General features: G+C 53.8%; 10 protein-coding genes across 10 annotated transcripts; 4 read left to right on the top strand and 6 right to left on the bottom strand.

The window, feature by feature from the left end:
- Positions 1 to 473: 473 nt before the first annotated feature.
- Positions 474 to 1,080, bottom strand: J4E83_001551 (uncharacterized protein; the record flags this gene model as incomplete). The annotated part of the gene is made up of 2 exons (XM_049328507.1): positions 474 to 920; positions 1,072 to 1,080. The coding sequence occupies 2 exons, from the start codon at positions 1,078 to 1,080 to the stop codon at positions 474 to 476; spliced, it is 456 nt and encodes a 151-aa protein (XP_049193025.1).
- A 500-nt stretch (positions 1,081 to 1,580) lies between these two features.
- Positions 1,581 to 4,454, bottom strand: J4E83_001550 (uncharacterized protein; the record flags this gene model as incomplete). The annotated part of the gene is made up of 2 exons (XM_049328506.1): positions 1,581 to 3,873; positions 3,922 to 4,454. 2 exons carry the CDS (start codon positions 4,452 to 4,454, stop codon positions 1,581 to 1,583), a joined length of 2,826 nt encoding a protein of 941 aa, XP_049193024.1.
- Positions 4,455 to 7,431: 2,977 nt separating this feature from the next.
- Positions 7,432 to 7,701, top strand: J4E83_001549 (uncharacterized protein; the record flags this gene model as incomplete). Its single annotated transcript, XM_049328505.1, has 1 exon — positions 7,432 to 7,701. One exon carries the CDS (start codon positions 7,432 to 7,434, stop codon positions 7,699 to 7,701), a length of 270 nt encoding a protein of 89 aa, XP_049193023.1.
- A 1,248-nt stretch (positions 7,702 to 8,949) lies between these two features.
- On the bottom strand, positions 8,950 to 9,498 carry J4E83_001548 (uncharacterized protein; the record flags this gene model as incomplete). Its single annotated transcript, XM_049328504.1, is given in 2 exon segments — positions 8,950 to 9,479; positions 9,492 to 9,498. 2 exon segments carry the CDS (start codon positions 9,496 to 9,498, stop codon positions 8,950 to 8,952), a joined length of 537 nt encoding a protein of 178 aa, XP_049193022.1.
- A 1,155-nt stretch (positions 9,499 to 10,653) lies between these two features.
- J4E83_001547 (uncharacterized protein) lies at positions 10,654 to 11,521 on the bottom strand (the record flags this gene model as incomplete). Its single annotated transcript, XM_049328503.1, has 2 exons — positions 10,654 to 11,248; positions 11,313 to 11,521. 2 exons carry the CDS (start codon positions 11,519 to 11,521, stop codon positions 10,654 to 10,656), a joined length of 804 nt encoding a protein of 267 aa, XP_049193021.1.
- A 3,332-nt stretch (positions 11,522 to 14,853) lies between these two features.
- Positions 14,854 to 15,529, top strand: J4E83_001546 (uncharacterized protein; the record flags this gene model as incomplete). The annotated part of the gene is made up of 2 exons (XM_049328502.1): positions 14,854 to 14,886; positions 14,978 to 15,529. The coding sequence occupies 2 exons, from the start codon at positions 14,854 to 14,856 to the stop codon at positions 15,527 to 15,529; spliced, it is 585 nt and encodes a 194-aa protein (XP_049193020.1).
- Positions 15,530 to 15,600: 71 nt separating this feature from the next.
- J4E83_001545 (uncharacterized protein) lies at positions 15,601 to 17,088 on the top strand (the record flags this gene model as incomplete). Its single annotated transcript, XM_049328501.1, has 1 exon — positions 15,601 to 17,088. The coding sequence occupies one exon, from the start codon at positions 15,601 to 15,603 to the stop codon at positions 17,086 to 17,088; it is 1,488 nt and encodes a 495-aa protein (XP_049193019.1).
- Positions 17,089 to 18,374: 1,286 nt separating this feature from the next.
- On the top strand, positions 18,375 to 19,436 carry J4E83_001544 (uncharacterized protein; the record flags this gene model as incomplete). Its single annotated transcript, XM_049328500.1, has 1 exon — positions 18,375 to 19,436. The coding sequence occupies one exon, from the start codon at positions 18,375 to 18,377 to the stop codon at positions 19,434 to 19,436; it is 1,062 nt and encodes a 353-aa protein (XP_049193018.1).
- Positions 19,437 to 19,910: 474 nt separating this feature from the next.
- Positions 19,911 to 22,163, bottom strand: J4E83_001543 (uncharacterized protein; the record flags this gene model as incomplete). The annotated part of the gene is made up of 1 exon (XM_049328499.1): positions 19,911 to 22,163. One exon carries the CDS (start codon positions 22,161 to 22,163, stop codon positions 19,911 to 19,913), a length of 2,253 nt encoding a protein of 750 aa, XP_049193017.1.
- A 922-nt stretch (positions 22,164 to 23,085) lies between these two features.
- NBP35 (cytosolic Fe-S cluster assembly factor nbp35) lies at positions 23,086 to 24,479 on the bottom strand (the record flags this gene model as incomplete). The annotated part of the gene is made up of 3 exons (XM_049328498.1): positions 23,086 to 23,197; positions 23,374 to 24,319; positions 24,395 to 24,479. 3 exons carry the CDS (start codon positions 24,477 to 24,479, stop codon positions 23,086 to 23,088), a joined length of 1,143 nt encoding a protein of 380 aa, XP_049193016.1.
- Between the last annotated feature and the right edge of the window lie 2 nt (positions 24,480 to 24,481).

Raw genomic sequence — 24,481 nt, 5'->3', positions numbered from 1 at the left:
CATCGTCCCGTCAACATTATAGTCCCTCAACAACCCCAAAAACGTCTCGGCCACATCCTCCGGCCTCCCCACCCGCCCCGTCGCCATCCTACTCTCCATGCCCCGCATAATCTCCTGCTTCTTCTCCTCGCCGTGATGATCCCACATCTCCGTGTCCACCGCGCCCGGGCTCACGCCATTAACGCGAATGGGCTTCATATCGAGAGCCAAATTGCGCACCATGGAGTGTAGTCCACCAGCATACGCGCCAATAACGCTCCAGTTGGGAATTGGCTTTTCGGATACAGCGCCTGTGGTGATGGTGTAGGAAGATTTGTAGCTTTGGACAAGGTAGTGCGGGAGGTGTTTTGCCAGGAGCAAGGGCGCGAAGAAACGGATTTGGCCAGCTGCAAGGATGTTTTGCATCGTCTGGAGATGCTGTTAGCCATATCGTGTACACCGATACGGAGATGTGAGAAGAGGTAAAAAAGACATCAACACACCATATCTCCCAACTTGATATCCGCCAACTTATCCCCCGCAGTAAAAACAACGTGATCCAACTTGCTCTCCGGCATGCTCTCCACTGTCTTCTCCAACAGCGTCTTCAACTCTTCTTCTAGCGTGTCTGGCTTGCCTAGGTCAACGGCAAGCCCCCTGATGCGCGGGTTTTTGGGGTCAGCGGCAGAGGGATACGCGGTTTTGAGTTTGGATACAGCGGCATCGATGCGAGATAGGTTGGAGGAGCTGATGGTTACTAGAGCGCCATTTTCGAGACAGGCTTCTGCGACGCTGTAGCCGAGGCCGGATGTACCGCCAATCACGAGGATGCGCGAGTCGGTAAGTTTATTGGTGTAGCGTTTTTGGTCGGTCATGGTTTGGGCGGTTTGGTGTGTGTATTGGTAGATGGGAAGAGTGTAGGTAGTATGCGGGTTGTTTAGCTGTTGGTCGCACGATCGGTCTTTGCTGTGATGAGTATTGAGGTAGTACAAGCCGATGAAGATAGAGAGTTGTGTATTACACTGTTCCCCACATTAGCAGCACGGTTAGTGGTATATATACGCAGATCTCCACAGCAATCCACAACGGCACTTGCATCATTGTGCCTGACGTCTAGTCGCCGTTGTTATCTCCGTGATGAACAAATCGTCTTGCTAGCTTCTAAGCTTATAGCGTGATTTCTCCACCCGTTTTACCTCTGCTCGACGTCATTGGAGAAAGGTACAAACGTGCCCGTCAATTTCCTGCATGGAGATGAACGGAGATAAGGTCATATGTATATGCGGGTACAGCCGTCATGCATTACATCATCACAATTGAGTGTCAAAAAATGAGCATTGACTTGATTATTCATTTCAACGTGCGCTTTATGAGGTATCGTGACCTCGATCAAGAGGGCTCAGTAAGCCGTGCTGATCATGGGAGCTGTCATGCTGGCGCAGCTCTGCAGCGTGAGCACCAAGCGTGTTTGCAGGTTTATCAAGTCTCTTCGAGACCTGAATATGTTCGATGCTGCTTCTCTTACGAAGCTATCGTTAGATAGCCGATCATAGTGTCGTCCACATGGTGTTGATCTGCTTCCGCTTGACCTGGAGTGCTGATTAGTACATCATGTAACACAACAATGTACAGAAGTGTAGAGAGGGTGGACTTACCAAAGGCGCAACGAACAAGACCCCGACAAACAGTCCAACAACGGTCAGAAGCATAGAAATCTTGTTGAAGCCCTTGCCCAGGATATCGAACGAGAAACTGGGTGCAACTCGTGTTCCGAAGATATCCAAACCATAGGCAAAGACCAGACTAGTACTCTCGATTCCGCTCTCACTTGTGATGATATCTTCGATACCCAAGACTTCGTACTTGTGGGTAAGGTGCCACTTCGGGTCGAAGTTGATGAGGGGTGTGTACTTGACCAGACCTTCAGACGCTTCCTGCGCAGTAGGCTCACGACCGACGGGTCGGCGAGGATCAATCACCATGCGTGGAATGCCAACTATAGCGTTGAGTGCGGGTAAAGTGACGAGGAGCTCACGACTGGTGATGCCCTGTCTGGTCTGTGTGACACTCATGTGTGTAATCTCTGCTGGTACTTGATAGCTCTGCGATAGTACATAAGGCTTCGCAGCGTCGCCGTTCGAACCCGAGGGTTTCACGGTAGAAGAGTTAGACGAAGCACCTAATGGACCCCTGTCGTCGGGAAGCGGGGATTCGTAAAGGTCAGAGACGACGAGTTGGTAGCCGCGAGAAGAAGCGCCAGATGCAGCATCGATAGTCAGCGCATACGCGAACCAGTTCTCTGAGATTGTGGCTGGAATGGGTCGTGTGGTATCGACATCGTTGTGTGACATAGTATGTAGTACTTGTCCAGATGCAGAATCAAGCAAATAGACGGATGCGGATCGCGCAGATTCCACCACTGTTGTGACTAGGACGAGGTTTGGGTTCAGGTACTTGTACAGTACCCTCCTGTCGCCTAGTACTTTGCCAATAGAGGCAACAGGGTCCTTGATCGGGCGAGCGACATAGCTGGCAATCTTCTCCTCGACAGGTGGCGTAAAGCTCCATACTGGTTCGGAACCAGGCTGGCTTTCCAGGTATCCTTTCAGAGTGCCGTCAACCAAGGTAAACGAAATAAGGCTTTGCCCCTCAGCAACTAGCGAAGGCTCAAGCTTGATTTTGTCGGAAGTGATGAGGCCACCAGTTGTCGAATTGATGAACATTGACCCCTGGAAGCTGGCGTCTTTCACTTCAACATAACCGCTGTGAGCCTTGAGAGTTGGGTGTTGGAAGCTCGTGTCGGGCGCGAATTGGCCAAGGTCCACGTTCCACATCACCTTCCCTCGCGAACCAACATCGAGGGCAGCAAGGCGACCCGCCTTGGTGGCGACGATAACAAGCTTGTGGAAACCAAAAGTGTCTTGTTGAATGTCGTCGACTGTTGTCTCCTTTGTCTTGCCAAGCACACTACTCAAGAGGCGCTGGGGAATGCTCTGCGCCCACGCCGGGAAGTATTGCAGATCCTGGAGGTGCCTCTGCACACGGTGGATATAAGCGGAGACAGGGTTGCGATGGCTTTCGTCGGCAAGTGCTTGTGCCAGGGCCTCCTGTTCGGGCAGACCGGCCCAGACTGCGGAGACTGCGCCAGACAAGAATTCGGGCCGGGTCCAAGCGACTTCATCGTTTCGCAGGAGTGCCCACTGTCCGTTGGAGTACAGAACGGCCGATCGCACAGCGCTGGCGGCTCCTGACTTCACAACAACTTCAGATTGGCCATGCACAGGGAAGGCGCCCGCAAGTGCCGGAGAGCCTTTGACAGTCCAGCGACCCAAGACACCGTGCGAGACGGAAGAGAAAACTGTCACCTCGTCTTCGGTAACCCTCGTGAAGTAAACGTTGGCATCGGATGTGCTTGTAGTAAAAGTTCCCTTGGTCCTCAGCTCTGGGAGGCTATAGGCCTTGGAGACGGTCTGCTTGTTGAGATCGACGTGGTAGACCTCAGCAGAATGGCCGATGGCAGTCTGGTACTCGACGAGGAAGTGGGCAAGCGAATTGATGTGGTTGGGCGCATGGAGAACGATGTTCTCGATGACTTCGTCACCTGGCGTGTTGAAAGTCGACACAGCTTTGGTTCCGATTATGTTGACTTTCAGCACCTTGTTCGCCTTGTCGGTCCACGCCAATAGTGGGGCAGCCGTGTTGGCTCCGGCGAAGAGGATTCGGTCGCGCGAGGAGATCTCAGTGTCCGAGTTGAGGGTGTACTGGTCGAGCTTCTTTCCTGTGATGGGGTTGAGCGACGTGACTCGGAGCTTGGAGCCTCCAAGCATGGGCGTGTGGAGGGCGATGTAGTAGACGGTAGTCGGCGAGGTCGAGACCTGGAAAGGCGTGTCTCCGCTGTGGACTGTCAGTGTTTGTTATCTTGCCATTGGTTGGTATAGCCACCTCGCGTCCTCGTACGTCCACTTGACGCGCCCAGTCTTGCCGTCAAGCCTCTTGACACTGTTGCTGCTATCGGTAGCCAGGACAATGGCGTCTTTGGCCGCGCTGATGGTCATGCCATCTTCCTGCTCTAGTATCTCCAGATCCTCGACTGCAGCCCCGCCGAGGCTGGTGTCCCACACGAGACGGCCGTCGGAAGCGCTCCACGACGTGACGCGGTCTCCAACGGCGCTGATTACGGTGTCCTGCTCGTTGCCTGAACGCAAATGTCCGCGGTGGCCGGGCTGCGAGGCCAGGTGCTGCCGCCACACGAGCGCGCCATCCTTGGGGTTGATGGCGCCGATGGTCTGGTTCTGGGATATCGAGTACAGGAGCGATGCCTTGGAGCCCGCATAGGGCTTCTGGAAGAAGGTGGCCTCTGGGGCAGGAAGGCCTAGCAGGGCATAGTGGAAATCAATGTGGTAGGCATCGTCCTCGAAGATGGCCGCAGCCGGCGCGAGACATGCTGCAATGGCGACAGCAGCACTAAAACGCATGGTCGGGTGGAATTGGAGCTTGTCGTCGGCGTCGTCGTCGTTCGGCTCCCATGCGCCCTGTGTCGGCTGCCCTCACACGTCTGCAGTGCCAGGGCGCACGTGCCCGGCCTGCTCCAGATCACGGGACCCTTATTGGATGCCCTGCTCCCTAACCCAAACCGCCAGCCCAGGCTCTTCACGACTCAGTTCAGGCGGCGTCGGGGAAGCGGGAGGCTCTCCATGGGCGATTATTACGTCGACAGGATGCTTGCTCGACAGCCTTGCGAACCCTTCTTGTGCACGACTCGACCAGAGGGCCACGCTATCATAGATTGGAGCTTGTCCCGGCGCCCTGGCTTCGTTTCGCGACTGGCCGCGACGACCTCGTCTCCCTCTCTCTCGCAGCATCTCGGCGCTTTGTTTTTTGGCATAATTACGGGCTGTACGGGCTGCACCCCAGAGCCGAACACCTGGCATATCTCCTGCTAAGCCCTACCAAGTCTACTGCATGCATGTGCCTTTCTTCGCTACCTCTTTGTCGCTGCTTGCTCCCTGATTATCGCGACGCCGTTTCCTTCTCCCACCTCGACCTTCACGTGACGGAAAAATCTTCCCCAGCCCCCAACCTCGGCGCGTCAAACAGGTGCGTTACACAAACTTGCCCCGCGCATGCATGCAGTCGCTTTGCCTCTGTGGCTCGTCGCCTGCTGCATTCGAGGCTGCTTTTGTCTGATTGGACGTGGCTTGGTTTGGAAATCGATGCGCTGACGAGTGTGGTTGGCCCAGAGCGCAGTACGACGCGCACCGCCGACTCAGCCCTCTGGTACAGACCGACGCAGTGTCCAGGCAGCACGACGAGTCGACTTCCTTAGCCTTTGCTAGACGGCGGCGGCTTTGAGCCGCTCATCCCTCTGTGGCACCCACCGCCACAGGAGGCGAGGAGCACTTCTCGTCAATAACCTCCTGGCCTCGCAGCAAGCTGCCCACGCAAATCTGAAGCATGTCGCAACGGGAGTACCACATAGTCGTCCTAGGTTCTGGTAAGCTAGTTAGACACCGTCAGCAACTAGGTCACAACTGACGAGAGTGGCGCCTTAGGTGGAGTCGGGAAGAGCTGCCTAACAGGTAAGGTTACCGCCTCGAGTACTCGCCATCACCACAGCAGCGCTGACTTGTCCACAGCGCAATTCGTGCAGAATGTATGGATAGAGAGTTACGATCCCACCATTGAAGATTCATACCGAAAGGTGCTTGATGTTGACGTGAGTGTGCTTCGACCCTGCTGCAATACCCTGTTGCTGACCCGCTGAAGGGCCGTCATGTCATTCTGGAGATCCTGGACACTGCAGGCACCGAACAGTTCAGTAAGTATCTACAGCCGCCCATACACACGCGACCCATGACTAACCATAAGCAGCTGCTATGAGGTAATACACCATTTGAGTCCCATGCCAGCTCACGACTTACACCCCATAGGGAACTGTATATGAAAACCGGTCAAGGGTTCCTTCTCGTCTTCAGCATAACATCGGCATCGTCGTTCTGGGAACTGGCAGAGCTTCGGGAGCAAATACGACGAATAAAGGAAGATAGCAACGTTCCCATGGTCCTCATCGGCAACAAGTCAGATCTAGAAGAAGACCGAGCAGTGCCTCGCCCACGCGCCTTTGCAATTTCCCGTGAGTGGAACATACCGTACTTTGAAACCAGTGCTCGGAGAAGAGCCAATGTGGATGAAGCCTTTGTCGACCTCTGCAGGCAAATCATCCGCAAAGATCAACAGGAACGGCAGCGCATGGCCCCACCCGATTCACCGAGACCTGGCCCAAGGTCGCGGACGCATACTGGAAGGCCTAAGCGCCGGGGACACCGACCGCATTGTACCATCCTTTAAGTTACGATACCCAACGACGGACGACTGCACGAGTGGCAGTGGGCTTGCTGGTACAGGCGCTGTCACGATTCCCTTCGCATCGCTCGTTTCCAGTTTCCCGGTTTAGATTTTTGGTACCATAGAGGTATTAGATCATCCGCTCACAGCGGCAATTAATCCCCTTTTTCATACGGTTGAATCCATCATGCTTGTGTGTCCGTGTCTGCGATTGGTTTTGTACGTTTGCTGGTGGGTGTTTGATCTTCGTACGCAGACGTAACATGTGTCCACAACATGTAGTCAAGCAAGGCACGGGAAGAAGATCTGTCCTTACAGCTACCCCCACTTGGCGGATCTGCCAGGTCACTGGATCCGGGTGGAGACATCTCGATAAGGACTACGTATGACGTGTTGGCTGTCAGAGTATGGCAACATGTCTGCTTCCAGGCCACAGTATGCAGCAACGCCAGCGGAGTAGACTCCTCCGGGAACAAGCACCTTCCGGAACCGACCCCCTCGGATCTCAGCTGGCCCTGCATTCCTGCGGCTACCGCCTATCCTCGGGCTGAAACAGGAGCGCGTGACAGCTTAAGTGTGGCTTCTTTGCGGCAAGCGTTTGCGTGCTTTGTTGGGCTGCTGTCTTGAAGCAAGCCGCGGTACACGACCTGACGTCACCGGCGGGGCAATAGAGGGGCATCATTCAGGCACGCAGCGAATGCCAGATGATTGTCCATTCGCCCATGACGCGATTTGCATGATTATCCACGATCGACAGCGGAATTTTCAAAAAGTGCCACTCTCTTGCGTGGGTTTGTGCATTGCATGTGATGGTTCGTGGCTGCGGGTACCCCATCGCGCTTGCGTGGTCTGGCCCTCATTCCATGGGCCCTCCTGTGTGACGTCACTTACCACCGGAAACAGTGACGTATGTTTGTTTGCACTCTGTTGGAGCCTAGCGCTCAGCCCTCAGCCCCTCACTAGCCTCCCTCACCTACCCCTCTTGCTCTACATAAATACCCTCACCCGTCTCCCCTTTGCTTCCTCCATCACACAACAAGCCTTCATCACCTCATCTACACTACCACTTCTTCCAAACCAAACCCCTCAAACCCCAAACACTTCAAAATGTCTGCTCCCAACGCCAACACTCCCAACGAGGGCATCGTCGGCCAGGCCGTCAACTCTGTCAAGAACGCCGCCAACTACGTCGCCGAGACCGTCCAGGGCCAGTCCGCTGAGGCCAACAAGGAGGCCAACAAGCAGCAGGCTAAGGGCAACGTCCCCGGCCAGGACTCCATCACCGACCGTGCCTCCGGTGCCCTGAACGCTGCTTCCGACAAGATGAACCAGGAGAAGCACGAGGGCTCCGCTGAGGCCAACAAGCGCTCCATCTAAGTACTCAGTACCTGAGCACCGGTTCGACATTTCACTTCGGTATGTAGTCTACATCCGTCCTTCCTTGACACCTTTCTAACAATCACAAGGTTCAGAACGATACCACTATGGTTTGAGCGATGAGCACTGCGACTCTCGCCCGGTTCACGATAGCACCATGATTATGGATATGAGATACCAATAAAACCTTTAACTTTACAACCTTTCTGCTATGCCGATGTGTGATGATGATACTGGGAGATATTCGTGTGGACTTCTGCACCCAGTTGAAGACCCAGCCCCTCACCTTTCACCGCCGTTGCTGGCCTTGACGTATCTCCCGGCGATGTCCTTCCAAGAATGATTATTGCACTCTGCCTTCGATTATGTTTATTCACCGCTCACTCATTGGCCATACGATCACACGGTGGCCCTGTGACACATCATCGTTCCTTAGTCAATGAGGTGTGCTCGTATGAGACCAGGAACTTGGAAAGTTCCCCAACACATACACAATGTATATCATTTCGACCATCTCGCACTTCAAGCATATAAATAATCCTACATCGTCATATCTGGGCGATCATGAGTCAAAGCATGGATACATAACGTGGTATAATTATTTCATGAGATTGTTCAATGATTTTACCAGTAATATTGCTAATAAAACTAACGCATTACTCAAGAAAGCGCTTCGCGGAAAACAGAGGGTATCGAAGTATCAGGGAAATGAGAAAGCCAAGTATGAAAAGAGCTCGCAGAGACCTCGTCTGTGTCACCTCCAACAACTCCTTCCTCATTACTCGTGGATGCTGTGGAACATGCAGTGGTGGTGGGGTTCGTGTGATAGGTAGGCGGGGGCGTGGGCGCAGATACATTTGGTAATGGCGCAGAAATACAACGCTGGTTTCGAACGGAGAGATGGTGCTGGTGTTTGCAACAGGCAGTGCAAGGAATCGTGGGAAGAGGAAGAAAACTTCTGGAGTAGTGCGTTGGAGGGTGTGGTGACTGTACGAGCGATGGAGGACGGTTTTCATCTGACACGGCTAGACTGTGAGACTTGGTTGTACCGTCCACGCTGGAACAAGCTCTTGATGTTGACGATTGTGGCCCCTAAGCAACCGTCTTGGGCGCATGAAGCCAGGACGCATCGTCGCCGTGTCCGTTGTCGAATTCAAAGCTGATCCGGAACCTCTGCAGGAAGTACATCTTGTCAGCACACCTCTCAATTCCAGTCCCTCACATGAAGGGTAGGATAGGAGGGGGGCTTTAGACGTGCATAGCGCCACGGCCAGTATGCGTAGTCCTTGCCTTGAAGTGTTTCCAGAACATGATACCCCCAATTACCGCAGAAATGAACCAAAGCAGCATGTTCGTCAGCAGCACCCACACCCCATTCTTCATCCTGGTGATACCCTTGTTTCCCTCTGGATTCTCGCCAATGAACATCTTGCCAAAGATGCCAAACGCAACGAGATAGCACAGGAAAACCAGCGCATCAACAGCGAAGAAGAACCACGCCTTGATGAGCGGTACCATGGCGAGGAGGGAGCAAAGCGCACCAAGTGTGCCGCACACAACAGCCCACACCCATTTCGAGTCGACGTATTTCCCTTGCTTGCGCGCGTTGTCCAGGTCCACGGCGTAGAGTCCGATGACGGTGAGGCCCATGACGAATTGGAAGAAGCGCAGGACGAGGCGCAGGATGGTTGTTGGGGTGAGGGACGCGCCGAGCGAGGTTCCTAGGGTGGCTTTCTCGCCCCGGAGAGTGCTACGCGAGAGGAATTTGAAGCCCATGGCTGCAAGGACACTTAGCATTTTTGCGTTAGCTGAGCTCGAGAAATTGGTCTATATGTGTGTATGGATCTGTGTGAGACAGGTAGACAATGTCTTACCTATTGTAGATGCGATGCGCGACTTTGTAGAGTTTGTTGATTTAAACGTCGTGCGCGGATGTCTCTCTTCGTCTTTCGGTGGTTCGCAGAGGATCTCGGTCGTTGGAGTAGTCGCAATGGATAGAGCGGGGAAGAAGAAATAGTTGTGAACCGCAGTGATTAGACAAAAGTCGTCTCTCGTACTGTGACCGAAACAACACCGCTGCGCTGTAACTTGGGCGTGCTAAACCTCGTTGGCACACAAGGTTTCTTTTGGACCCTGGGAACTTCAGGGTCTTGACAATGTCACCGTTCCCTCTTCCTTCCAAGCGCGATGACGTCGGGGGTTTATCCTGGGGTGGGATGTGGCTTCCAGGGATTAATTAAATTTGTGCACGCGCTCTTTCTGTGCGAATTGGGAAGGATCGGCAAAGAGAAGGTGTGACAGCAAGGCTATTTGGAAGATATACGATAAAAGGGGTATAGACGCTACTGGAACGATAGATAGGCAAGGCACGATAGAATGGAAGTACGAAGGGACTGTCCCGCGACTGTCAAAGCCGGCGGTGATGAGAATGAGACGTGGGGAGAACAAGATGCAACGCTGTAGACGCATAATTCGACTCTCCATCGCCTCTCTCTTAAAGCAGACCGTGAAGTACTTCGTGGCATCGAAAGCGCCAACCCATGCGTTGGCGCCTGACCACACGTCCAGCGCGTTGTGAACGTGTGGTTCTGATGACCCTGTTTGAGGCGCCGACGCTGACGTAGTGGACCTCGCGTAGCGTTGCTTCCAGAGCAGGGATGTTTCACAATGTGATTCGCTGGCAATACACCAGCATCTGCATCATGAAACTTACCGTGAAGTCCGAGGTAACTTCGCTGTCGCAGGAAATGGCGTGTGACGAGCAACATTGGACTGTGTAATAGGTTGACAGTTTCGGCGCCTGGAAGCTATGTATTTCAAGACGTCTCTGCGGTGGCACAAATGCGGTATCTTTATAAGGAATAATATTGGTTTATTCGCGGGGTATTAATCACCCACGGTTTGTACTACGCTCACATACAGTTATCCAGCGTACCAAAGACCTGAACCCGTCTAAGGACTGGAGTACTTGTAACCATACTGCTCCTTGGCAGCCTTGATCTGCTCCATGAGCTTGTTCTCCTTCTCCGCAAACTCCTTGTCATCCTTCAACTTCTGCAAGTACGTGTCGTTTCCGAAGCCGCTCTTGCTTGGGATGTCCAAGCCGCGCTGGACTGCAGGTCGTGCCTGTATGCGCTCCAACCACTTCTTCACATTCGGGAATGAATCGAGGTCAACGCCGGAGAAGCGCAGCATGTGGGCCCATCCAAAACTGGCAATATCGGCGATGCTGAACTTGTTGCCTACGAGATAGTCGGTGTTGGCGAGGTGCGAATCGAGGATGCCGACCAGACGTTCGGTCTCGCCTGTGTAACGCTGCATGGCATAGGGAATGCGCTCCTTGGCGAAGCGGTTGAAGTGGTTGGCCTGGCCTTGCATGGGGCCGAGGCCGCCGTGTTGCCATGCCATCCATTGTTCTGCGCGCGAGACGTCGAGAGGGTCGCTGAAGCTGAACTTGTGTTCGGGGTCGTAGTGGCGCGTGAGGTACGTGAGGATTGCGAGACCTTCTTGGACAGCGAAGCCACCCTGGTCGTGGTCGACGATTACACTATTTGTTGGCATGCAAGGTCAGCACGCGTCTCACAAGTAGTTCGTGGGGTGGCATTGCTTACGGGATGCGTCCATTGGGGCCGAGCTTGGTGAACCAGGGCTCCTTTTGTGTGTTCTTTGAGATGTTGATGCTCTGCCATGTGTAGTCCTTTCCGTAGGCCTCCTTGAGCTCCTCGAGCAGAATGCTAGCCTTCCATCCATTGGGCGTGCCGAAGGTGAGCAGCTCGATGCCCTTGTCCGCCTTCAGTCCGGTGGGTTCGCCGTCGGCCATTTCGGGAAGGATGCGAAGCAACGGCTGTGAGCTGTGGAAGTGCGATCGGAGAGGTTTGCGCGTTTGGGCGGGGAGACGTGTGAATTGTCGGAGTTGTGAGGAGATGGAGGGTCGAAGTAGTGACATGAAGAGGGGTAGCTTCAGCGCGTTGTGGAGGGGTTATATGCGAATGCGTGTGGAGAGCCATTTCTTTCTAAGCTATTGCTTAGGAATCGTCCATGACGTCGTCCTCGTAATACTGACATTGCGCACGCGTGCGCATTGGCATGATTGGTAAGTGATAAAATCTTCAAATCCATCGGACAAGTCTCGACGGGCGTGAAGTCAATGGGTCGCGTCTCGATGCCGGGGCAGCTGGTTGCACACCCAATATGACTGTAGTTTGGATTTTGCTACTTCGGCGCCGTCAATTCGCGACATCGTTCAGTTATCTGCGATGCCCAGTATCAGTAGAGATACCGTCTTATGGCTCGGCCAACCGCGGGCCAGGCAATTGAAACTGAGGGAAGTCGCCGAATCGGGTATACCGCGCCCCAAGATCCGGAAACAAGACCGGCAGCGAGCGCGGGTCAGCTGCGGCCGAATGCCGCCCAACAGCGGACTCATTTCACATCGCAAATTCGTTTCTACAACAAACATGCACTTAGGAAAATCGTTGGATCAAAGCTATACTCATAGCAGGACTCGCCATGTATGTAATATCTTGCTGCCCTAAGACACCTCCAGCCTAAATGATCTGTGCGGGACTTGTCGCAGGCTTGTCGTTAGCGACATTCGGATCATCCGAGACTGTTTTGCTAATATGCGAGCGCTCTTTCGTGTCTACCATCCATTCTACTGTCTTATTGATGCCGTGACCTTCGCCTGTGATGTGCTGCTCATCGCTTCTTGCGTCGTCATCCCGCCCCCTCTTGTTTTGCCAACCGCTCTTCATCTCGAACTGTTCATGGTGAACGCTCACCATATCCAAATCATCATATCCACTTTTCGTCCCGTAATGTGACCTTGCTCGCCTAGCAGCAACATTCGAGTGGTTCCCATAGGCGTCGTATGAGTTCTTGTTCGCGATTGAGCGCTCAAATGAAGGACGGAGCCAGGGTATGAAGCGTGACAGTATGTATTTGATAGTTGGCCCCGAGGTTCCAATGATAGCGACACTAGACTCGATTGCAGAGTAGGACGCTTTGACACTGTAGCTTTTTGTTTTGCCTTTGAAAGCGTCGATGAGCCAAACGAATCGCACAGCGCCGATTGCTATTACGATGAGACCGAGAGACAGAAACGATACTGTGACAATCTTGCGCTTGAATGGCATTTGCAAGTCCCAGATTATCCATGTCGGAATCCTGGTGCAATGTCAGCATCGGTCGTTTGGTGCATGCGAGGAAGTCTTACAGAAGAACTAGGACATCAGTGATAAGTACGATCGAGATGTTGGCCAGGATGTAATCTAGAGGATCGTAGCAACCCCCAATCAGGTCGGGTTGCCAGTTCTTCGCTATCGGCCAGCAGGGTATTGCAGCAAGTATCGTGAAAGCAACGATGAAAATGGTGTTGATCGCTTGGAGGCCGAGGATACACCGCTTGATCCAAACATTGTTTGAACGAAGTTTGTAAAGCGTCCACAAGAAGGATGCTTTGACGAAGCCGATACATGGTGAGTACACGAGACTCAACGCATACTTAAGCTGTGAATAAGTCCCTCAGTTCTTGGGTAAGTTGCGGCATACACGTTTGACAAACGTACCTTGAATGCATTAAGGAAGTCGATTGCGGGGTACGGAACATCTTCATCGTGGTATCCAGTGTACATCGCGACACAAACTCCATAAGCGTCAGGCATTCGAACACTCCAAGGTCGCCATGTGGACAAGAGTCTTACATTTGTGGGTAATCACGCTATTGGACAGTGCTAGAGCCCACGCGATAGCGATCAGAACGTCGTCTGCAAAGATATCAGCATAGACCAACCACTGTAGCCAGTACTCATACCTCCGCCAAGGATATGGTCTTGCCACTTCCTCCAAAATCGAACCATAAGCACCGCAAGAGCAAGTCCTGGGAAGAGGTATAATAATGCGATGAGCGTAGGTTGAAGTCCTGGATCAACACCAGACATGTCTGGTGCAGGAAAAGCGGGTACTGCCATGATGGGAATTCAGATTGGCGTTCAATTCGAAAACAACTCGGTCGAAGTCACACGAAAAGTGATACTCGTGAAGTCTTTATATGACCCGCGGACTTGACAGCGTTCAACGTCGAGACCATGTTCGAATAGGATTCAGCCCGCTCAACAGCATGCCGAGGATTTTGCGTTCCTTTCCCAAGATACTGGTAACGCTGCAAACCTGAACACTATCTGAGTAAACGAGTCTCGCACATGGAAGCGAAGATTTCATCTCCTGGGCTGAGCGCAACGTCCCGACCCTTGCGAACCAATCATATGGCAAGTGTAAAGTGACAAACCCGTCGTTCGTCCGAAAAGGACACCCCAAGGCGATGGAACCGACGTGGAAGCACATGCAAGGCGGCTAGTCCTGATGGAACATACTTTGCGCAGTCGCAGAGCTATGCGACTGGGACACAGCCTCCGAGAATGTGAGTACCTCGAGACTCGGCTTTGAAGACCCTTGCATATTGTGGCTCCAATTGATCCTCCTCACGGGATGGCAAAATCCTCCAATAATCCCTAGGACAGCCTGCAAAGATCTCTATCGGCAACGCCTCCACCACATACATCTAGCCATTCATCCTTAGGTAGAGACAAATGTGTAGCGCAGTATGTGAACATCTTCACAGTTCATAGAGACTCGGGGCCTAGTAGAAGCCATTCAAATTGATAAGGGTCCCGTTCAAGGTGTTGAGGCACAGCTATAGGATTCGCTCTACACATGCAGAGCCCTGTCTACCTAGGTAGTACGATGCTCGGCAGGTGCCCCACTAGCTGCCTGATCCGGAATCTTCTCCAGGAACCTACGCACGGTGCATCCGCTCCAAAGCAGAGGCGGATGCGCGGGACGCCTCCTTAGCGGTCCGTACCTCAATGTACCGGCTGGTGAAGCCTGTTCGAATGTCCATCGCTCAATGGTGTGATCGCCGCGGAACAACTAACCGCGACTCAGCCAACGTGACATGTTCCTGGTCGTGGAAGTCTAGACCCTCTTCGCTCCTTAATAAAAAGCGCATGAGCTGTACAGATGAGGCGTGGGCGCGAGATTGGAATTACCATCCTTCGCGTCTTCGATTTCTCTGGGCGGGTGCACAGGATGAAATCCCATACCAACTTTAGACTCTAGACGAGATGGCCTCGCCGTATCTCACCCCACTTTTTCATGCCGATGCTCAAGTGGGAAGACAGTCTCCGAGTGAGCGGCAGATGGGCTCGACCAAGATTACTGATGCGCCGCCACCTGTGCGTTATGAGGAAATTCGTATAAAACCTTGCGCTCGGTACAGGAACGTGGCAGCCAAGGACTCTTCAACCAGCCGCCACTACTTCCGTTTCAACTGCAAGGTTCGTCTTCCAACATGTTGGCGAGGTCCATAACGTTCTCCTTGGCTTATGCCAGTTTCACGGCGGCACAGAGCGCCACACTCGCATTCTCCGTCCCACCTGCTGCTGAGACTCTCGCTACCTATGTCACGCCTGCCAACCTCGCTCTTTTTGGAGTCGAAGCCGTACAGCTGACTGACGATGTTGTCTCCTCGATGCAACAGAGCCCAGAGCTTGCTGAGTATGCTTCCCTCTTCGAGTTTGAGGACAGCTCCAATTCCAGCTTGTCTGCGCGTACTCGCCGTACGCGACGATCACTCCGATGCAAGACCATGCCTGGCGATCTTCTGTATCCAGGAAAGCTTTTGTGGGAGTTGTTCGATCTCCTACTCGGTGGTGCTTTAGAGAAGATCGTACCTATAGGCTCTTCCTGCTACAAGACGTCCGAGTACAACAACTACGACGCCGCAAAGTGCGCAGACCTCGTCGAGAATTTCGATGCGGAGGAGATTTAGTAAGTGATAATACTTGTGAACACAATGGCACTTAGACTGACAGGAGTAGCTACAACGACAATGGTGCGCTGATGAATCCCCTGTGGTATGGAATGACATGCCCCATTCCTACTACAGGCAATTTCGCCAATGGCACTTGCACCCAGGGAGGATACTCAGAATACGCAGTGAAAGTTAGCAGCGTTGCGCAGATTCAGCTGGCTGTCAACTTTGCTCGTACCCTGAACCTTCGCTTGGTTGTGCGCAACACTGGACACGATTACAACGGTCGCTCGGTTGGCAAGGGGGCGCTCAGCATCTGGACTCATGGCCTCAAGGAGATCAAGTATGTCAAAGACTACAAAAGCTCCACGTACAACGGACCAGTCTTCAAAGTCGGCGCGGGCGTTCAAGGCTTCGAGCTCTATGAGGCTGCCGATAAGTATGGTGTCTCCGCCATCGCCGGTATCTGTCCGACCGTCGGTGTATTTGGTGGCTACTCCACGGGCGGTGGCCATAGTCCCCTGATGCAGTTGTTTGGTGTCGGCTCAGATCAGATCGTCGCTCTCGAAGTTGTCCTTGCCAGCGGCCGCTTCGTTACCGTTACTCCGGAGATCAACGGTGATCTGTATTGGGCTATGCTTGGCGGCGGTGGCGGTACCTACGGCGTGATCACCTCCGCTGTAGTGAAGGTCCACCGCAAGGTTCCAGTCACTCAGTCCTCCTGGACCATCATGACATCCGAGACTGTTACTGCCGAGAAGTTCTGGGAGGCGTTTAGGTTCTTCTTCGACAACATGCCCGCCTACAACCGCGCGAAAACATACTCTTACTTCTCGCTCATGAAGCTCGCACCAGGCACGTATATGTGGTCGATGGGTCCTTTCTTTGCCACGGACAAGACTGTCGAGGAGTACGAGGCTCTCATCAAGCCCTTTTACGAAAAGTGCGCCTCACTTGGTATTGAGCTCAATCCCAAGACAACCTACCACGACAGCTTCTACCCTGCCTACAAGGCCACATTCGGTACATTCAACTATCATATTGGTGCCGCTACCGGTATTGCGTCGAACCGTTTGTTGACCTCCGACAATTGGGAGAACGCTGAGATACGCAACCAAACGATCGTCGCCATCCAGCACGTCGTCGAGACTGCCGTCATGATCAATATGTACCATCAGCGCCCCGTCGAACAGGACAACAAGGACATCAACTCCGTCAATCCTGCGTTCCGAAACGAAGAGAGCCAGATGGTCATCATCAACTCGGTCGCTGAGGAAACCGCCGCGGGATGGCAGGCGGCCGTCGAAAAGATCACCACTCAGGTCATGGCTCCTCTTCGTGAAGTGTCGCCCACTGGCGGCGCGTATGGAAATGAGGCCGACATCGCCGAGCCCAACTGGCAGCAATCTTTCTGGGGCTCAAATTACCCGAGGCTCCAGCAGATCAAGAAGAAATATGACCCTGACATGCTCTTCTACGTGCACCACGGGGTTGGTACTGAGGGCTGGACCATCGATGATAATGGTATTATCGGCGCCGGTGTCCAATCGACGGACGGTCCATTGTGTCGCGTATAATCGGGCTGTAGCTCTGCTCGTCGATCCTGTAGATAGTGCAATGCGAATGCGATAGCATCAATGGGAGTGACCTTGATGCGACGTTCCAGGCGCTGACTGTGTACGCGTCACCTATGCCGCATGGCGCCTACGACGACGCTCCTCGACTCATCTGATGGTGACCTTCCCGTGTGCCAAGGACTTGATGCGACGAAAGAAAAACGTTGTTTCGAGTTCTCGGCAGTTGTCAGCTGCTTGGGCAGCCGCGGATGATTTTGACAACCGGACTTTGTGGTCAAGAGGGTCCATCATGGCTCTGAGGAGAAGCTGTCGACAAGATTCTATAATTCTCCGTGCTTCACAATGCGATGTGACAAGATAGCGGAAAATGGACCGCGGATTCCGCTCTTTTACGTGTCCGAAGGATTTACCGGTGGGAACTTCTGGGGGGCTGTGCGACACTTATGCTGCAAACGCGGAGTGCGGCCGCGTGCCCGTCCTTTAGCCCTGTCACCTGGTAGACGCTCTTCTAGAAGGTCGAGAGCGGAGGGAAAGTCGATGCGACATGCATAACCATGTCCCGTCGCACGTCCGCACCTATGAGGAGTCGAGACGTGCAGGGAGCCTTGCGGGCGTGTTGCAAGTCATGGTGAGGGCCAGAGTGTCAGGAAAGTGTGTCGGCAGAACATCAGGGCAGGTCTACCCGATTACTCAACCGCGTTCAGTCTGTCACCGCGACAGGCAACGGGACGTAAAACAAACTGAGATCTCGTCCTCCGCCATGGCTTTCTTTCCCACGCCTCCGTCTTGCGATCGTCAGCTGCTTATTGTCCCCATCTGCACCCAAATCTTCGGAAGCCTCAGTATCCGACGCGGAATCCTCAACATTCCCCTCCAGCATGTGCCCCTTCAGTAAGCTTGGCACCTATATCGCTCCGTGATATCGCTAATGACAAAAGCTTCATTGCCCGCTGGCGAAGGTCCAGCTCGCTTCTCTCCAAGCGCTGTCAAAGACTGGCAGCCTAGGCGAAAGTCCGTCTCCAACGCCTGCGAGCGATGCCGACGCAGGAAGATTCGATGCGACGGCGAGACGCCTTGCTCGACGTGTAAACGTTTTGCAATACAATGCGTGAGAACACAAAAACCAAAAGAAGTTGTTGCTTCGTGAGTGCCCGCACCCGTGAAGACGCGTCGTCGCGTGGTCACATGATGTCGTGTTCTGATCAAGTTGAAGTGAACATCGCGAAGCGCTAGAGGGACGAATACATCAGCTCGAGGCACAGCTAGCCAGACATGTCAATGCGCCCATGCATGGTATGGAATCTATCGACCAGAACCTTATGGCTAGCACACCCACATCGTTCGACTGGCAAGGTCCCTCGCCCCACCTCAACCTCGATACCACCATACCGGCAACCTTCACAGCCGATGACCTGGATCTCGGCTCCTTCTCGGCTAGGAGTGGCAGCATGCCCTCTATCGCTATAGATGAATGTGAGCCTTTCCCCAACTTCTCCACGCCGTCTTCACCAGTACCTTCATTATGGTTAGGTACCACGCGTGCCTCGTCACCCGATTCCATGCCACCCGGGTCCGCGCTGCCGCAGTTCGGTACGACATACCCATCGATGAGTAAACCCATGCCGTCGTCGATCGAACCGCATACCGCGCCTTCTTGGGAGTTTATGGCTCAAGCAAGTAGCAGTCAGTTACAACCGGGTACTACCAGCAGTCGGGCCCACTCTCGCAAGACTTCGACCTCGTCCCAGTCTCAGGCTAGCAATGAGCAAGCCATGTCGCCGATCCCGGAAGTTGAAGATGACATTCTTCCGTTGGCGCCAGCACCGCGATTGCCTCGCCAAGGCATATTCGCAGCCCGCCATACTGAAAGTCCTGGCCCAGCTTCGTCACGATCAAGCTTCACCGATCGCAGTCGCGCAATTGTTACTACGCCAATTCCTAGTCGCTTCGAAGCGGAGACTCTGACCACTGAATTCGTACAACACATCGAGTCCTTGGACTACCAAGCTTACTCCATCTCTCCTGGTCTCTTTTCTCGGTTCTGCGAATCTGTCTACCCAAACACTCAGCGACCTGCAGTTGAAATCTCCGCATCCATGTCGATGGCGCGCTTCCATGTCTTCCTTGCCATGGCCGTTGCGATGAAGGTGAGAATTAAGGATTCGCCGGAGAACACGAATGCTCTCCTCGATACTTGCTACGAGCTTGCTATGCAGCAAGCTTCATCGTCCACATTCTGGCAAGAGACAGGCGGGATGGAAGCTGCTCAACTTTTGGCACTTTTTGCTTCGCTCCGCAAGCCCTCCACAGAGGAGCCACGTGGTCTTCAACACTCGTTTTCTTGGTGACGACAACTTTCCTTGCTTTGCTTTCTCCCGTTACGACTGTATGCCACTGCTTTCCTTCCATTTGTTTCTGACATTCTTCAAAAGTTCAATCCTTCATATATCATGTACATAAACAGCAGTGTTTACGAACCAAACTTTTTTTGCGAGCGCAATAGATACCATTCGATTCGCGAAACTCCGACATGCTCGAGTGGGGCTGTAAGTGCAGAAACCGATGCCATCGCCATCATAGGACGTCTCCATAGACAAGAGGACTTTTGTTGTACCAACCCAATAATGGGATAACATTACAGACTAGCGACTAATTAACTACTACACATGATTGCTCTATGCCAAGCAACTTTCGAGGGTATAAACCAAAACAAGAAAGCAAAATGAAATCATCCAGTATTTTCCACCACGACAACCTTCCCTCATCTACCGCTTGAGACCTTCTCTATCCAACGTCCCAAGCATCCACCTCATTGATATAGTCTACCACTTCTCGCCACGATCAGCATAAGCCGAGCAATCCAACGCGGGAATACTGAAGCCGTAGCCATCAGTCCTGCCCTCGCGATCTTGGTTGCTAATCTCCACCCTAAGTGTGACATCCAGACCATACGGTCCGCAAAGACCCGAAGGGTTGATACCGCCAGCAGCCGGGTGCTGAGTACCAGCCTTCTCCTCTCCGAGATGGAAACCCAGACGCATGTTGTCTTTCTTGCCGGGAGCAGCGGAGATCTTGGACGCGGCGGTGTTGTTCGTGTTGATGGAGGGCGCTGAGCCGGGAGGTACGCCGAGGGTTGAGGGGGTGGGGATCGCGGATTCGCAGATGATGGCGTAGTTGCGCGAGGGCATCGTTGCGTGGTTTGCGGCGGAGGTCTTGGGCTCGATCTTTCCGTCTTTGCCGTCGCCCTCGATCTGGGCGGTGGAGCTGCCGTTTGTCGCGTTGACGCCTCCGGGGAGAGCTGGGTCGCGGTCGAAGATCTCGAGGAGCGTCTCGTCGGTCTCCTTGTCGAGGTGATGGATCTTATTTCGGCGGGCCAGCAAGTTCGCGACAGCTTGTGGTGGGGGCTTGTTGGTGATAGCGGAGCTAATGATGTTGGGCATGTAGCGGTGGTCAGCTTCTGCGGGAATCTGGTGTGTCTTGGGGTTGGTGTAGAAACGACCAATGGCTCCAAGATGCACATCTCCACCAAGAATGGTGACACGAGCAGAGAACTTCTTGGAGAATGCCTGCAGACTGTGCATGAGGTTGCGACGCTCCTCCTTGTGCTGACGCGCGGTGTAGTGGTCGTCCAAGTCATCGAGCAAATCGACCTTGCCATCGAACTGGTTGAAGAAGCCTCCAGCGAAGCCAAAGCGCTTGTTCAGGAACTTGATGGGTGCGATCAACGGAGACTGCAGAATGTTCTCGAGCCAGATCAAGCGAGGGTAAGCAATGGGTACACCGAGCAGCAAGATCATGTGCTTGAGCTCTGGGTTCGCGGTGAATTCGGCGTCCAAGCGATCGAAAAGCATCTTGTAGGTCTCGGGGTAGTTGACCTGATGCCTCGTCCGCTCTGTTCGCGCATCGATACCAGCAAAGGCAATGCGCGCACCGAGCTGGCAGTAAATGCTGCGACTGCGTTCCTCGACATACGGGCCAGGCTTCGAGCCGATAAGGTACGATGGGTCGCCCTCATCGTTGGTCATAACGAAGGTGCTGTCCACCTGTACCGGATCTGCGGGGGTTGTGCCTTCTCCCTGGCCTGTTACATTGGTCGTCTGGGGCGCGTCGGTGGTATATGTACTCTTTGGAGGAGCAAGGTGGTGCTGGAAGAGGAGGTAGTACTTGTGCGCAACGCCACCGATGCCTCTGAAGACAGCGCAGTTCATGAAATGGTCGGTGTAAGAGCCAAAGCCATCGATGATGTCGTGGTCGTCCCAGATGTTGACCTGGGGGATCTGGCTGTTGGCAGTGGAGAAGGGCTTGTGACCATACCACTTGACGTAGTTGTTGTAGTAGTACTCGTCGCAATCGGCACGCATCTGCTGGCCGAAGGGGAACTCCCGTCGCTTATGAGGACTGTGTATGTCGGTCCAGGGCTTGAGCGGTCCGTCGACTCGCACTCCGTCGTTGTAGATTTGGTCGCCTCCTCCAAGCATGACGTGGAAGGGTCGCTGCTCGTGCATTCGGAGGACATCGTTCCACAGCACAGGTCCGGACCAGACGTCCATGTCGGTGCCAACACTGAAACCGTTGCAAGAATGGAACATGATGCGCATCGACTGGGTGATTGAGGGTATGACGAAGTTCTGGGGCTTCTCCTCCTTCATGGTGTCGGTGTATCTGAGGTTCTGGATCTCGTAACGCCATCTTGATTCGAATGGCTGCATGGGAGCATCGATCCTGAAGCGCCAGAAGGCCCTCTTGCTATCCTCGTATAGCTTCTCTCCGTGAAAGTCGCGCGCTTCCACGCTGAACCTCACGTCACCCATATTCTTGTCGACTGCGCCAGCCGGGAAGAGTGTGAGCTGGGGGTTTGGCTGTGCCTCGTTCGGGTTCTGTTGTCCGGGCGTGGCGACGATGAGGACACTGCCGTGCCAGACAGGCTGCCCGGCCTGCTGGTTGCTTGTACGTCTGTAGTTGAGGAGCGGTCCCATGATGACATCCACTGCACCCGAGGTGCTGATGACTTGAGGACCGGCGCCAATGCCTGTCACGCCACTGGGGTCCTCATGTTGTTGGTATTCAGCGGCCATGGTGGTCGTCGGTCGCGAGCAATGTTCGATAGCGAGAGAATTGGGGGAGTATATGCGCAGACGCGTCTAAGATGTCTACGATCCTGCGCTCCAGTCAGTTTAGTGACTCAATCTACCCAGAGCAAGGACATACAATGGCAATGCGCTCAGGGTCCAAGAGTTGGCTTCAGGCGCAGATGCGATGCGCGCTGCTAGTAATTTCGCGTTCCTGTCGCGACGGAAACAATTGCACGCCCTTGTGAAGCGCGTGTACTGCGGAAACGATAGAGGCGGGGGAGAGTAAGAATTCAGGAAAGGCTGGGGCCAAAATGAAAGCGCCTCTAGCCTCAAAGTCAGGAAAGTTGTTGTGCCTGTGATTGATGGCACCGAGGCGGCAGGGATGGATGCCGCTAGCCGTGTGGGCCATGACATCCTCGAGCCTTCCGCGCTGCACTGTGGACCGCGCAGACACGGGACCTATCTCGATCTTCTGCATGGTCTTGCACGCCGTCTCCTGGCCAGCCCAGTCATTTTTCTTCTCTTTCTCAGCACGTATTCGCAAATCTTGCATCGACTCGCGCAACATCTATGAGCTCATTATCTTTGTCCAAGCCACAGGCCACCCAACCAAGCTTTCGAAACATGCGCCAAGCACCTGCTACGCGTGCCAAGCATCGTGTAGCGTGATACGATGACGCTGATCAATGGCTGTGGTGTGGCTGCCAGTCCACTCATAATTTCCACTGGACAATCTGCCACACGAAGATCCAACGGGGCGGCGCCATTGTGGCAGTGAATGACGACTCCAAGAGAAGCGAAGTGGCTTCGCATGCGTCGTGACATTGGCTTGCAGTGATTATGACACCGAGCAATTAGTTCAACTCAGCAGTGCGTTCAGTGCGTTGTATTTGTGGGAGGGCGTGCAAACAATCATTGGAAGAGATTACCTGAGTAGATGCTTGTTATCGTTATGTTCATCGCGCTCGCTCTCTCTGATCTCCATGTTCCAGTGTGTCAAGACGAACTTGGTGATCTGCGCTGCTTGCGTCAACCGCCTTCGTAAGTCCTCACACTATTGACGCGGGCCGAATTGCGAATGCCGTACGATGGGTCCAGTAGGAACATGTTCCTGCAAAAACGATTATGCTCATACGTGAAGTTGTTTGTGCTGTCTGAATTCGTTTCGTCGAAGGTCATATTGCTGTATACTGACTGTGCTCTTTGAGGTCACGCTTCTTCCTCATCCACAGGCAATACTTCTTCTCTGCCCAATCCAATCTCCTCTCCGACTCTCCTAACAACCTCCTTGATAGCAGCGCACGCCGGACTATCCGGGTAGGCCGTCAGGAAGCTCTCTCCAAAGTCGCAAGCCATGCCTATCCTTGGGTCCAGCGGCACCTTGCCCAAAAATGGTATATTCTGATCCTTTGCTAACCTCGCTGCACCGCCCGTACTCGCTCTGAAGATCTGAGATTCGTGCTTGCAACCCGGGCATACGAACCCGCTCATGTTCTCCACGATGCCCAGTATAGGTATTCCCGCTTTCCGGCAAAAGTCGATCTCCTTCCGAACATCGAGAAGCGAGACTTCTTGGGGTGTGGAAACGAGGACTGCGCCGTCGACGCCGCTGGCTTTGAGGAAGGAGTTGACGGAGAGATGCTCGTCGGATGTACCCGGTGGTGTGTCGACGACGAGGAAGTCCAGTTCGCCCCATGTTACGTCCATGAGGAATTTCTTGATCAACCCGTTCTTCTTTGCGCCGCGCCAGATTACTGCGTCGTCGCGGTTCGGCAACATGAACTGGACGCTCATGACTCCTAGGTTCTCGCTGACCCACACCGGTTCCCATCCTTCTCCACTAACGTGTATTGTCTCTTCTTCCACGCCCATCATCTTCGGTATGCTGGGCCCGCAGATGTCTGTATCCATGAGTCCGACAGTCGATGACGGATTCGACGCAAAGCCATGTGAAAGCATTGTGCTGAAAGTCGACTTTCCGACGCCGCCTTTACCGGAAAGTACGAGTATCTTGTGCTTTACGGAGGAGAGGCGCGCAGTGATGATGGGTATGTCGGGATCGGGGCCCTTCGGCGCAGAGGCGCATATTGCCTGGTTGGGACATCCTGCGCAGGAATCCGCTTGACCGGCTGTGAGAGATTCGGGACCGGGGCAGTGTTCTGTCGCGATAGTGTTAGCAGTCTGTTCTCACAGAGTCGCAGTGTAATGCCGGAGGGGTGGCGGGGCAAATGTACCTGGCTCGGGCGCAACGAGCTTGGGCGCAGCCTTGAGTGGTGCTTCGAAATCGACCTGTACAGGCTCTTCTAGTGATGGCGCCATGG

This window comes from Alternaria metachromatica, assembly GCF_023757995.1.
Source record: "Alternaria metachromatica strain BMP 0045 chromosome Unknown scaffold_2, whole genome shotgun sequence".
NCBI lineage: Eukaryota > Fungi > Ascomycota > Dothideomycetes > Pleosporales > Pleosporaceae > Alternaria > Alternaria metachromatica.
This window is presented reverse-complemented; position numbering and strand designations above follow the sequence as displayed.